General features: G+C 39.4%; 1 protein-coding gene across 2 annotated transcripts in view; it reads right to left on the bottom strand.

Annotated features, from left to right (window-relative positions):
- LOC149222254 (CLIP-associated protein-like) overlaps positions 1-12,989 on the bottom strand; it is a 70,541-nt gene extending 57,552 nt beyond the window's left edge. Inside the window, exons 1-5 of one of the 2 annotated variants that reach the window (XM_089385329.1) lie at positions 12,232-12,989; positions 10,682-10,837; positions 10,380-10,442; positions 10,165-10,233; positions 9,687-9,861 (exon numbers count right to left, since the gene is read on the bottom strand). In XM_089385329.1, the coding sequence (XP_089241455.1) occupies positions 9,687-9,861; positions 10,165-10,233; positions 10,380-10,442; positions 10,682-10,837; positions 12,232-12,576 (808 nt within the window). In that variant the 5' untranslated portion in view covers positions 12,577-12,989. The remainder of the gene's footprint in view (positions 1-9,686; positions 9,862-10,164; positions 10,234-10,379; positions 10,443-10,681; positions 10,838-12,231) is intronic. The other variant, XM_089385328.1, reaches the window with a different exon arrangement.
- Between the last annotated feature and the right edge of the window lie 1,016 nt (positions 12,990-14,005).

Here is a 14,005-nt window from a genome sequence, read left to right as displayed (position 1 = left end):
TTGTATCTTCTGGAAGCATGCAAAACTCATATACTTAGTTGGAAGGATGCACAAATCTAATACCATTGTGGTATCCTAGGGAAATTTTTGCCCTAGGGTTTCTTCAATATTGGGGTTTCAACAGTTATTTTCTTTGCTTGTTTCAATGATGAAGTGGACAGAACATTCAATAATACAACATAGGATTAAATCATACGACTTCCTTTCCACAGCAAGTATAACAATGATCAGAAAGTATAATATTGCATTCACTACCATAGAGAAATTCAACCACAATTCCAGTAACACATTCCAGGTCCAACAACTTTTGTTCAATAAACAGATATTTCCTAATTGTCCTATAAGTCGAACTGATGATGTCCTATATTATCCACAGACTAAACAAACAGTTATCAACTTATCTCTTATTCACAAAATTGAGACCAAAAATTTTTTGATGACCTCAAGCCAATTAAACCACCAAAATTATTCTTTAGGATCATTTGCCAAATACGATATGGTCTGACCTTGAATGCTTCAAAACCTCCAACCAATTCAGGATGCCCCTCCGAACTCTGCTTCAAGAGCACGAATTTTCGTAAGGCTTCAAATCTACTAGAGAAGAAATAATCCACTGTGAGGGCTCAAAAAACCCTTTCGTATCTACCACAACATATGGTATGGCCTCAGTATGGCCTTGAATCTGTAATAGACTACAATTACCCCCCCCCCCCCCCGAGTGACCACATAACAAGCCAAAAATTGTTCAGAAACCCCCATCCAATCTTAGAGATATTTCGGCCTGTCTCAAAAGAATTGTTACGTATGAGTTCCAGGGAGAAAACAACATAGATTCAGCCTCATCGTACTTCGTTCTGATTCAGAAAGTTTGCCTATGTTATGCCTCGAAACAAATTTGTCTTGCTTCAAGGAGATTTCAACTTCTTTGTCTCAGCTTCTTCACCAATTTTGTTATTCCTTAGATTATCTTCCTGTGCCTAAACAAAATAGAAAAAAGAAAAGATAAAGGTAGTTTTACTAACTAGGGTGGAATCTTTCACCACTAAAATTAGCAGGGAACCGGAAAAGGGGTATTAAAACCTTCAAAGCCATAGCTCAAGAACACAAATGTATTTTGATCCAATGTGACGATGATATTTTGGTCTCAACTCTTCTCTATTTATAGGTTTCTCCATGGGCTCCAGAATGTGAGTGGTTGTGGGTGCAACCCCCAATTTTGGGTTTTTTTACCACAGTTGACCCAACTTTTGCCTAGTGTTGCCCCAACATAGAAACAAAAAAGATTTTACCCCTTTATCAAGATTATAGCCTAAAGGGTCAGATAAGTTATTTTGTCCCCCATTAGCCCATCAATTTGGAGAGGACATTAAACAACTCCAAAAACAGTCCTCCCTCTAGCGCTTGAAACTTGTTGAATATCTTTCTATCATAATTAGTGTCTCAAAGCTCCACTATCAAGATACCATCATCTCTCAAAGCACCATTGTCCACAGACCATCTAACCCCTAAAACTCAACACCACAGCAAGATGGGTATCTAGCATGGCAGTCAAATCAACCACACAAGAAGCATCTGCACTCTCTCTAAACTCCTGCTGCTACTTACCTTCTCCCTTCATCATGGACATTGAGAAGATGATTGTGCTTGTCACACCTAAAGCACTTGATATGACACAACTTTCTTCCCCTAACATGAATCTAATTCTTTCTCCTTGGCCTTCTAAACCGTCCCAAGTCCTCCTTTCCTACCTCCTCTCCTCACCTTCCCAATCAAGGATAGGTCTAGTACATCCTCATACCTGTAACCAGTGTTGCAGGAAGCGCCCCCCCCCCCCCCCGCTCCGAAGCTCGGAAGCGCGCCCCGTACGGAAGCGCCGTACGAAGCGCCTTCCGAAGCGCGCTTCGGAAATTAGGAAGCGCGATTCCTAAAAAAAATTGCGCTTCCTGGTTTTTCCGAAGCGCCAGCTCCGAAGCGCGCTTCGTACGGCGCTTCGGGCCGCCGAAGCGCCACGCTTCGGAGCAGGAAGCGTGCGCTTCACGCACGCTTCCGTACGCTTCGGCGGAAAGGGGCGCGCCCAAGAGAAAAACAATTTTTTTTTTATTTTTTTTTTTTTTTTTTTTTAAGTTAAGTTAACTAAAGCTTAAGGGAGTGGGTTAGGGTGAGTTTAAGGTGAGGAATGAAAAGAATAAAGCCCCCATTCATTCCTCATTTTCTCACTTTGAGTTTATGAGAGTTGGAGAAGAGAAGAGAGGAGAGGAGAAGAGAAGAGAGGAAAGGAGAGGAGAAGAGAGGAGAGCTTGGAGGAGCTAGGAGAAGGAGGAGGAGCTTGGAGGACTTCATCTACAAGAGCTAAAGAGGTAAGTTCAAACCCCAAACTCCCTTGTTTTTTTGAAAATAAAATTGTATTTTTCTCCTCCCTCTCTTACTCTTTCCCATTGTTTCTACTTGCTCCTTTATTTACAGGTTGTCGTTGTCCACCACCTATATCCATATTCCAAGATGGTGTTCTTTTGGCTTCTATGTATCATTCCACTCTTGGTTTTAATGATGGCAAGGGTGAGGAATAGAAGGGAAGAAACAGAAGAGGACATTGGTGATGGTCCTAATAGTAGTGACCCAATGTATGATGAGGAGGAAGGGTTTGAAGAGGAAGGGGATGAACTTGAAGGGGACACTGAAACACAAGATGGGAAAGCTACATCAACACCCTTGTGGAACTATGTGACCAAACTTGATGGGGGAAAGTGTGGTGGATCTTACAAATTTGTGTGCCCTCATGGTTGTCATGGAGGAAAACCATATTGTGGTTCATATACCAGTCTGAGGAGGCATCTTTGTGGGGTGCTGGACAGTGATGAAAAAAAGGGTTCTGTGGGGGTACAAATTTGCCCAAACATTTCAACTGAAGAAAGAAGAAAATACATCCAAATAGAGATGGCTGCACAACAAAAAAACAAGAAACAAAAAACTCATTCTGAATCAAGTGCAACCTCTAAATTTGGTAGTTGCTCATCTCCTCATGGTACTTCTGCAAGCTCTGGAGGTAGAAGAACAATAGGGGATTTCCTTAATGTTGCTGGGAGGGATGATGTGGATGGAAAGATAGTCCGTTTTCTTTGTGCTTGCGGTGTACCATTCAATGTGCTTCGCTCTCCCTATTGGCATGACATGGTAAAGGCCATCAATGAAGCCCCAAAAGGATACAAGGCCCCCAACTATGAGAAAGCTAGAACAGTGTTATTAGAAAGAGAAAAAGCTAAGGTTCAAAGAGCTTTGACACGTTTTACAAATGAGTGGGTAGATTCTGGGGTATCCATTGTATCAGATGGGTGGACAAATATTAGAAACCAACATTTGATAAATGTTCTTGGTGTTTCTTCTAGTGGTGCAGTATTTATTGCATGTCATGACTCCTCCTCCATCACTGCAACTGCACAAAACATTGCAGATCTCCTATTGAAATCAATCAAAGATGTTGGTCCGAATAATGTGGTTCAAGTGATCACAGATAATGCAGCAAATTGTAAGGCAGCAGGAAAAATTATTGAGCGTACTCATCCACACATCTTTTGGTCTGGGTGCCTGGTTCACACATTGAACCTTTTGATGCATGATATTGTGAAACACAAAGAATGTGGGTGGATTGCTGAGGTTTACAGGAAAGGGAAGCAGCTCATTAAATTCATCACAGGGCATACAAGGGTAAACTACTTCTATGGCACTTACTCCAAGTTGCAATTGCTTAAAATTGCAAAGACAAGATTTGCTAGTTATTACCTCACCTTTAGGCGGCTAGTGAAGGTGAGACAAGCTTTAACTAATCTGGTGTGTGCTGAAACATGGGATGAAATTAACACTGACACAGATGGTGCTAATGCAGTCAAGGACACTGTTCTTGACAGTTACTTTTGGTCACAGGTTAAATATGTTTTGCAATTCACCAAACCAATTTATTACATGATCAAGTTTGCAGATTCAGATCGACCAGTAATTGGGGAGGTGTATGAGCAAATGGATAGCATGTTGGGGCAGATTAAAGACATTGTTGAGCCTAGAGATACCACCTTGTACAATTATATTCGTGTAGAGGTGCAAAACCGATGGGAAATGCTAAATATTCCATTGCATGCATTAGCATATGTTTTGACACCTAAATACTATCATCCATCATGGCTTTCAACACCAGCACCTGGGGGGGGAAGCAGGAGAAAACCACACCAAGATCAAGAGGTTCACCAAAAATATATGGCTGCATTGAGTAAATTAATCCCTGATGAGGAGGACGCTGCATTGGTACGGAGACAGGTGAGCAACTATATGCTCAACACTGGTCCATTTGGGAGCATGCATGCAATTAAAGATCGAGAGACTTTTTCTGCTCTTGAGTGGTGGAACATGCATGGAGGGGGTACTCCACTTCTACAGAGTTTGGCATTGCGGGTGCTATCACAGGTGGTAAACACTTCTTCTGCAGAGAGGTGTTGGAGCTCTTATTCTTTCATCCACAGTGTTAAAAGGAACAGGTTGAGTTTAGACCGGGCAGAGAGCTTGGTTTATGTTCATTACAACTTGCGATTGTTGTCCCATTACTGTGAAGATGCAAAGTCTAATAAAGACTTGTTGATTTGGGACAAGAATCCAAAGGAGCCCAATTTGGAGGATGGAGAGTTGCGACTAGAGCAATTAGAGGATGCTCTTTTCCAGGTATGTCCATTGTGGTATTAATTTTCCAATTTTCCCTTATAAAGCATTTCTCTAATTCATGTTTTTAATTTTTTTGTTAACTAGTGTTTTTTTTTTGCATGAATTTTTTGAGCGATTCTAGGATGATGATGACCGTGTTGATATGCCACCACCCCCACCCCCATCTGGTCCCTTGGTTCCTAGGTTCCATGGTTCAACACCAACAGCAGGGGGTTCTTCTTCATCAGTTTCAGTGCCACGACTTACACAGGCACCATCTTCTTCATTGCCACCACGTGGAGGCCCGCCACCACGTTCTATTCGTGGTGGAAGGAGGAGAGATTAGTACATATATTCACAATCTACTACTTTTTGTCATAGATTACTCATTAGACTTGTAGACTTGTGAATTTGAATTTTGAACCTTTTTGGCTTGGCGGTGACCAAGTGACATATTTTGTAAACATTATTATTTGAATTTTGGACATGACAAATGTTGACAGTTGCTCACTTGCTAGATAAATCATAATATGCTCTATGTTTTATGTTTTATAATATGCTTAAAAATTTGATGTATGTTTGTAATAGCTAAAATATAGATGATTGTTGTACATACTAGTAACTACAATGGAATCATGGATGCCATATCTATCTTGATTTATGCAAAAATATGCATGTTTTCATGTCTTCTACAATTAATTTGGTATTTGGGATGTTTGTTTTGAGTATAAATGCAAAAAAAAAATATAAAAATATATATATATAGCAGACGCTTCTGCGGACACTTCGCTTCCTAGATTTTTGGAAAATGACGCTTCCGCTTCCGCTTCGCTCCCACTTCATGCAACATTGCTTGTAACTGCTTGATGCTTGTTCTAGTTTCATGTCCTCTCCAATAAAAGCATCACACCCCTACTAAGACGAACTAAAACATTCCAAGCTCATTATCTTTAGATTCATCACCAATTGCACGAAGTTGGTCATTCAACATTGCTAGCTTCAACAGATAGTTTGCTATTTATTTGTTTTGGATGTGGCTCGTGGTAAGCTTGTTGCTCAAGAGCTTTTTACCGGACATGTTCAAATTTTGATGCAAGTTCCCAAGACATCATAAATCTCATTAGCAGTGTTCTTCCCAACGATGCAAGGGATTAGATGATCCTTCACCTAATCCAGCAGTACTTGCTTCACATTCATTTAATTCTTGTTGTACTCTGTGAGATATTTGGGATTTGTCAAAGATTTGACCTCCTCCTCCTCAACGTATCAAAGCTTCTCTCACACCACAAATAACCTAGATAATATTGGGCCACGAGGAACTAACGCTATTCAGAGAAATCCAAACTAGCTCATTATCTTTGATTCTGTCACCAACTGCACCAAGCTACTCTTTGAACATTGCTAGCTTCAATAAATAGATTGCTACTGTGTTTGTCCTGCATATGCAGCTTGTGGCAAGAGCTTGTTTCCCAAGAGTTTCTTCCTTGATTGCTCACACTTTGATACAAGTTCCCAACACATCATACATCTCCTTAGCCATGTTCTTCCCAACATATGAGGGATTAGATGATCCTTCACCTAATCCAACAAGACTTGCTTCACGTTCATTTAATTCTTGTTGTACTTTGAGATCGTTGTGATTTGTCAAGGCTTGACCTCGTTCTCCACAAGGTATCAAACCTTCATTACTTCCTAGAGGTTCTGTGATCTCCACTTCCATGGTGCAAATTTGAACGCACCCTCCAACAAGTGACTCTATGCATAATGGGAATGCCCATTACTACAACTCCATTAAACAAGCTTCAATCTCCACTCATTGGGTCAACTAGGGTTTCACACCCCCACAACCCTTCTCAGATCCACATGCCAACTGGCACAAATCTGCAAAGTCACTAAACCCTAGATATATCACCCACTAAAACCCTCCAACACCTCATTTTCACTTCAAGGCTGATTTCTCCATACACAGAATTCTAGAAGGCTTCCGATACACTACTCTGATACCATGTTAAATTTCTAGACCATAGCAGTCAGATATGCACTTCAATACAAACCCTAAGCTTAGGAAATTAAAGCCTTAATCTTCAATCAAAGCTGTTGTAGCTTAAAATAAAAATAAAATCTGTGACACATACTGAAGGAAATTTCTAACAGCAACACACAGTAAACACACACAGGAAATCTGAGTTTTGAATCTGCAGCTCTGTTTATTCATGAACTGGGAAAACAGTAAGCCACTGCACTCTCAAAGAATAATAGTCACATGTTCAATGGTCTGCCCTTTACCTCCTGTATAGAGTAGCGGAATGGCAAGTATATTGATTCTAAACAAATTAGCAATGGTAACTACTAGACTAAGTCAAACCCTACTTAACTATGTGGTCCCCTGCATGGATAGAAGAGCCAATAAAGGATTAAGTTCAACTGGAAAATATGCTAGACATGAAAGCCTGTTATATCTTTGAGATTTGTGCCAACTTCAACTGTGTTCATGTAACCACTACCTAGGGATCGGCACTCTTTTAACTGAATGCATGTAAAAATAATCTGAACTGCAAAAACTGGAAATAGCATCTACGTAGAACTAGACCTAAAAATGGCATCCAACTGAAAACAAACAGAAACACTAGTTCTAAATCTGGACCTTACTTTTCTCAAACTAGAAAAGCAACTAACAAAAGCAAACTGCTAAACATGGACTGCTGAGAACTTTAAGCATCAAGGACAGTGCATGCATGCCAAGGCTCCAAAGGTATGCAAGCGCCCTCTACCTGCGTCTCTTCTAAAAACAAAGTTAGCTCTGCACCCTCATTCACTGCTGTACAGATCTGTCCTGAATCTCAGCTGGAGGAGGGTCACCCTGCTGCCGTACATGCCTGCACACCAGTAACACATGCATGTACCAGCTCTGCTGTTGTACCTGCCACCATATCTTCTCTCCATGCACCTAGGTCTTCTCAGCGACTTCTGTCATTGATGGCACTCTGGACACTTTCTGAGGTACTAAAAATCCAACAATAGACACCCCTCAAACCTGGAACCCAAGCCAAAGAAGATCCATGTTATGCAGTGCAGCTCCTCTGGGTGTGATTCTAGAAGCACCTTCTGACATAAGTCACTTGGTTTGAATTCAGCAACAATGATATTCCAGAAAATTTGTTAGTGCACACAAATATAATAATATTCCCATCAAGTTCTAGCAGTGGTTAAGCCTCCGAGGGTGATCCAAAAAAACCTTTAAATATGAAGTTTCACTTCAAATAAAATCATTTCTTTGTATTTTAACATGGACTCACCAATGTTAAACCTCCTTTAATTAGAATAATATGCCTCAGCCCTCGAACATTTTAAACCGTTCTTTCCCTATAAAAACATATAATCAAGTCACTAGCACCTTAGAGTATAAGCCAATTTCATTTAATGTGACCAAGGCTAAATAGGAAGGTAGTGGCTAAGGTTGAATAGGAATTATAAATATAATCTAATTTTAAGGTCAAAGGCAAGCCAGACATCAAATTGGTGTATGAGAACCCCCTTGTTTGTGGGACAAGGGACCTGCCTCTGCATATCAATGACTGCTAAAGTCTATAGAGATGCAATGTAGAATAATTTAATTATATAATAGTTGAGAGTACGTAAATATTTTGCTTTCGTAACAGGCTGGTGCTGCTCCAGATACAACACTCATCAATCTGAACCATGAAAGAATGTACATGTTTCAATGCAAAATTTGTATGGACAAGCCATTTCCAAGGATATGTAGCACAAGTCACATGAATTCAGATAAAGCTGACATACAAACAGAAGAATTCGATGGCAACAAATGCTTCCCTCCCATGTTATCAGAGAATTGATGGCAGCAGCACAAATGTTCAGAGAACTTGATATGAGCAAAGGGTATGCCATGTTCTCATCATACTCAATATCAGTCGGCAGAAAAAACTTGCAGTGATAGTATACTTCATTCTCTTTCTCACGGTGTTTACACTTTACAGTGGCAGCATGCCTTTATCTCCCTCATCTACAGTCAGAATGTCTATTTTTCAATAGATGTGGTAATTAAATTTCACAAAACCCTCCACAATCCTTATAAATGGCCAAATTCTGATTTTTTTAAGAAAAACAGCAAATCCAGTGTTAAGCTTCCAACCAAAAAAAAAAATGCACCAATTATGAGAAATAACCAAATTCAAAAATTTACAACTACTTGTCTGTTCTTTCTGAATCATATGAGAACTCAGAAAAGTAAACAAGGCAGCTGTAGTAAAATGTGTCAAACTCAACAAGATTTGGATATTGACAAGATGTTGTTTCCCCCTTCAGGCCATTTTTTAAGCATGATGCAGGTAGAGGATGATTGCCAGCCAGACATTTTTTATTTCTAGTGAAAAGTTATTTCATGCTTAGTTACATATTTTGGGGATATCAATGTCCCATCAAAGAGTTCATATCAAAGGACTACTACATATCAACATGACAGGCATATCAACTAATTGAGATTTCTGGACTATTATTTCTGGGCAAGAGTCGCTACCATTCAACAACAAAACTAAATATGGAGATGTAAGCGGATAGCATAACTATATAGTATATATACAATATAGGCAGCACAATTACTTTGGTCCATACACATTTATTAAACCGTTCATTATTTATATCATCAAGCCAATGTAAACCACGGGATTTCACTAATGATAGAAAACTAAACCTTTGATGTCTGTTAAAACTTAAGGGTTAACCTCAGTTAAGTTCAATTAGCATGTATATTGTGCTTTTTGGAAACTAAATGATAAAAAACACAAAAATCAAAATTTGATCTCCATAACACATCGAAAAGGTTCCACATATGGCACTTAATTTCAAATTTTGAAAGTGTATTGCAAACGTAAAGATGCAATGTTCACCTTCTATGATGGTATTGGGAAGCATCCTAGAAATAGTCAAAAGTAGCAACTATGCTTCTCAAATGAAACTTGAGATTAAGTATTCCAGAAACCACGAACCTGCTGTGAGAGATGATTCACGGACTGTCTTTGTCTTTGGACTATTTCGTTTGTTGCCAATAACAGGCAAACTTGAAGACAACTTTATTTCTGAAGGTGCAAAATGACCTGTCATTCCCTCAAATGCCCGCATCTTTGGTTCTATCTTCTCCAACCTGGCATTGATCTCTTTCAGCTGCAGCAAACGACACCTAATTGGCTGAGCACAATCAAAGTAGCCACAATTTTGCTTGAATACACTCGCATGTGGCTACCCACAATTTTGCTTGAATACACTCGCATGTGGCAATATAACTATTAGTTTATGTACTCATAGAGTCATACTTGGCTGTGGTATCAACGGGAAAACTTCTACACCATCATAATGGGCAATGTATAAACTATATCCTGATCTTACTGCAGAGAAATAAGACATTGAACAATCAAGCTTTCCGGTAAGTAACAACAAGATCTAACCTCCAACATTTGATGGACTTACCTGGCTTGGGCGAAGATTGTGACGTTGGAGTTCCTCCCGAAACTGAGGTCCTCCTTGATGATACATTTCCTGAAAGGCAACGGTTTCAACATTTTTATCAAAAACAGACACCTAATCATTTTTATGCAAAAAAACTGGCACTGTACTTCATGATAGTGTTTTGCAAACACTACTTTTGATATATATAACATCACCTCATATATATGTTAACGTACCTCAAAACATAGAATAGCTGCTTCCCTAACATTGCTGTTTGAGTCTTCTAGCAAATGTAACACCTGAAAAAATAATGCCAGAGTAAAGAATTATCATATGACACAACACTAAAAAGACAACTAATAACCACGCTAACTAAAAAATTCGCACAGATAGCATGAGTACACAAAAGCACTGCGTAATCTCCTTTATTTTTTGGTTGATTTGATAAAAAGCACTGCATGATGTATTTTTTTTGGTTGATTTGATAAAGAGCAGCTGTGTAATGTCATTCTGAAAGTAATGGAGGAAATCTACATACCGATGGAAGCACTAAACGCTGGAAAGGAAGCTCAGTGGCAGCAAAAAGACTGATAGCAGATGCAACAGTTCGAGCAAATTCTTCACGAACTCGCCAATTTTTATGTGTCCAAGCATAGCTCCCTGCTCTCTCCACAATTATTGTTGGTGATGATACCTGACAGACACATTATATAATTTTAAAATTATTTGATGTACAAAACTAATTTCACTATTACTTGCACTTCAAAATCTAAATGATACAAGAATGTCGCTTTCAAATTATTTTGATAGTCACAATCTTGTAAACAAATTTCAAGGTTTCTACAAGTACCTCCAAGGAAATCAGAGACCATATAAAATAGAGCATTCTATCAAACTGGATTCGTATAAATTTATATCCCGGAGTCTTAATGAGAGAAATATTTGAGTCAGGGTCTCATAAACAACATAGAATCAGAAACTGTAATCAACAAAGATTGCAGGCCTTTACTTTTACGTTTTAACCAAAAACTTAGAAGTGCAACAACAATAATAATGACAAGCATCTAGCACGGAAAGAAACCAGAAATACAATGCCATAAACCGAATTCCTCACACTTGGAGATAGGAAAAAGCCGCAAAGGGCACCGTATCTCAAACGAAAAATGGTAGATATGCATAATGCTACTGAACATAGAAACTGTCGCTTAAAATGATAGTAAGACCAAGCCTTAATCAAGAATTCATTTGCCCGACGCCAGTTTATGTTTTCAATAGGTGAATAACTATCAGGTTTAGATGAATCACAGCGGATATCACTCGCTAAAGCAGGCAAGGTTTAGCAATGGTCTTCACCCCTACTTAACATTTGAATCTCTGTATTCTAGTTTAAAAGGCAATGAGCAGTCTTCTTTGCAAAATCATGCGCATAGACAAGGTGTGATAAGCAGAATCTTCCTTTAATGCCAATGGTCAATGACATAATTGATAGCATTTATTTGTTTTTTTTAGTTGTTGGCACGATTGGCAGCATTCACCTGTTTTTAGAGACTACTTGGAAATGATCAAATATCTTTGATGTTCGTCATCTCAAGTGAAAAGCTTTGTGCAAACTGTCCTCTTGCACTTGATTATAGCATCAAGCAAAACATTCCTAGTAAATCAAGTTCTACAATTTCTCACTGTGGCATATGAAGTGGTGAAATATCGCTTAACTCACTGCTAGAAGAAGATCCTAAAACACAAGGCGGATTTAAACGCAATAAACTACAATTTAGTTTTCAATATAACCGTCAATTACTCCTACGTGACTAATCTTGTCGTGTTATAAGGACTGACAGAAAGAATCCATAGACAAAAATAGCCAAGTATTACAGTATAGATAAGATAAGATAATTTTATGATGGGCAGGAATTTTACTAATTATAACAAATCGCGTGCATTTATCCCAGAAATTGCGGAGATTCATCTGAGCGTGGCTGTGTTAACCTGGAATATATAGCAAATTTCGATACCTTGACATGACTCCGGGAAAGTTACAGCTCAGTCGATATTGAGCAACCACAAAAGGGAAAAAGAAGGAAAGAATACCTCCATGAGAGCCAGCAAAAGCCTGCGAGCGGCATCGCGCACGGGCTGTTTGCCATCTCCTAACCTTTCAACAATGGCTGGCAGCAAGGCATTGAAATGTAGCTTCAGATGCTCCCCAGACAATGATGCCGCGAATGCAAGTGCCTGCAGAGCGCCCTGACTGACCCTAAAATTATTATCCTTCAAGAGCGACATAGATGCGTCCACGAGATTGGTCACTTCGGTCGCACTCATACTCTTGGTCGAATGCTCCAGGAGCTGCTGCAGCCTCTCCACGCCGGCCATACGCTCCTTCGTGTCCTTGGCCTGCACCATCTCTATCGCTTCCTCCATTGTGGTTATCATTGCTAAACATCTGGACTCCAAATAAAGCCACGATATGGTCCCGCCACTGGGGATCAAACCCGTGCGGATCTGGGAACCTAAATTTTGTGCATACAATACAATGGCTCGCTTAATGGGGGTTTCGAAACTCAGATCTTGCACCTGCGGTTGCGGCCATGAGAAGGAAGCAAGTGAAGCCCTGGCCCTGCCGCCCTGCTGCCTGATCCAGACATGAGAAAAAAAAAGCTCCTTTGTCCACTCCACTCTACTGCACTCATTTATTTTATAATTTGCATTACATCATTCATTTGCTGCCGCCTCTTCCGCTCCTCTTCCTCTGCACCAACAAATCCCATACACTTCTCTTTCTTCGTCTGCCTCTGCAGTCGCCGGGAAAAAAATAAAATAAAAAGGAAGAGAGAAGAACGGTAGGAGAGAGAGAGAATGGACATTTCCATTTCTTTCGTACCTTTCAATTTTCTTTCACAACGCAATATTAAAAGTTAAACCATTAATAATTAAAAAAAGCGAGGCCGAGCCCCACCTTTCTGACTTCTCTGCCAAAAATAGGGGAGCTGTCAAATTAGGGGTGTTTGCGATGCTCTGTAGGATACTTTAACCGTATGTACTTACTTTATCGGCGTTTAACGGCAAAGTATTATTCGTGTGGAGGGTTTTTACGCGAAAAAAGGTTGTGGAGTTAGATGTTTAGTTGGGCATGGTTTCATTATTTTACGCGAAAAAAGGTTGTGGAGTTAGATGTTTAGTTGGGCATGGTTTCATTATTTTACGCGAAAAAAGGTTGTGGAGTTAGATGTTTAGTTGGGCATGGTTTCATTATCAATCTGTATCATCAATTTTAGATATATATTTTAAATACTTGGATTCCAAGGTTTTGATGCGTGGTCGAATTTGACAAGTAGCGAAGTTGAAAGTCCAATTGGTGATGAGTTGTAATCCGGTAGGTAATGGATATCCACCATGAACACCCTTGTACCCCCTATACACTCTACCTCCACTCCACTCCACTCCTCTCCTATTCTATAGCTACTACAAACCGTTACTGCCTCCCATTAACATCTTATTGTATTTTAATGTCACATTCTACAACTTCAAAGGTTACAAACTATAGTATGTTGGGTACATGTGCTTACTACAAAACTACTCTATTGGGTAAATGTCTTTTATAGTTGGTATAGATAAAGTATCATAAGAGATTATAAAATTTAAATCTTAATTACCCCCTATACACTCTACCTCCACTCCACTCCACTCCTCTCCTATTCTATAGCTGCTACAAATCGTTACTGCCTCCCATTAACATCTTATTGTATTTTAATGTCACATTCTACAACTTCAAAGGTTACAAACTATAGTATGTTGGGTACATGTGCTTACTACAAAACTACTCTATTGGGTAAATGTCTTTTATAGTTGGTATAGATAAAGT

Source organism: Pinus tabuliformis, chromosome Q (assembly GCF_031772625.1).
Source record: "Pinus tabuliformis cultivar Carrire ecotype Pingquan chromosome Q, CPIR1, whole genome shotgun sequence".
NCBI classification, from domain to species: domain Eukaryota; kingdom Viridiplantae; phylum Streptophyta; class Pinopsida; order Pinales; family Pinaceae; genus Pinus; species Pinus tabuliformis.
Note: the sequence above shows the minus strand (reverse complement) of the source record. Positions and strands in the feature narration are given on the sequence as shown.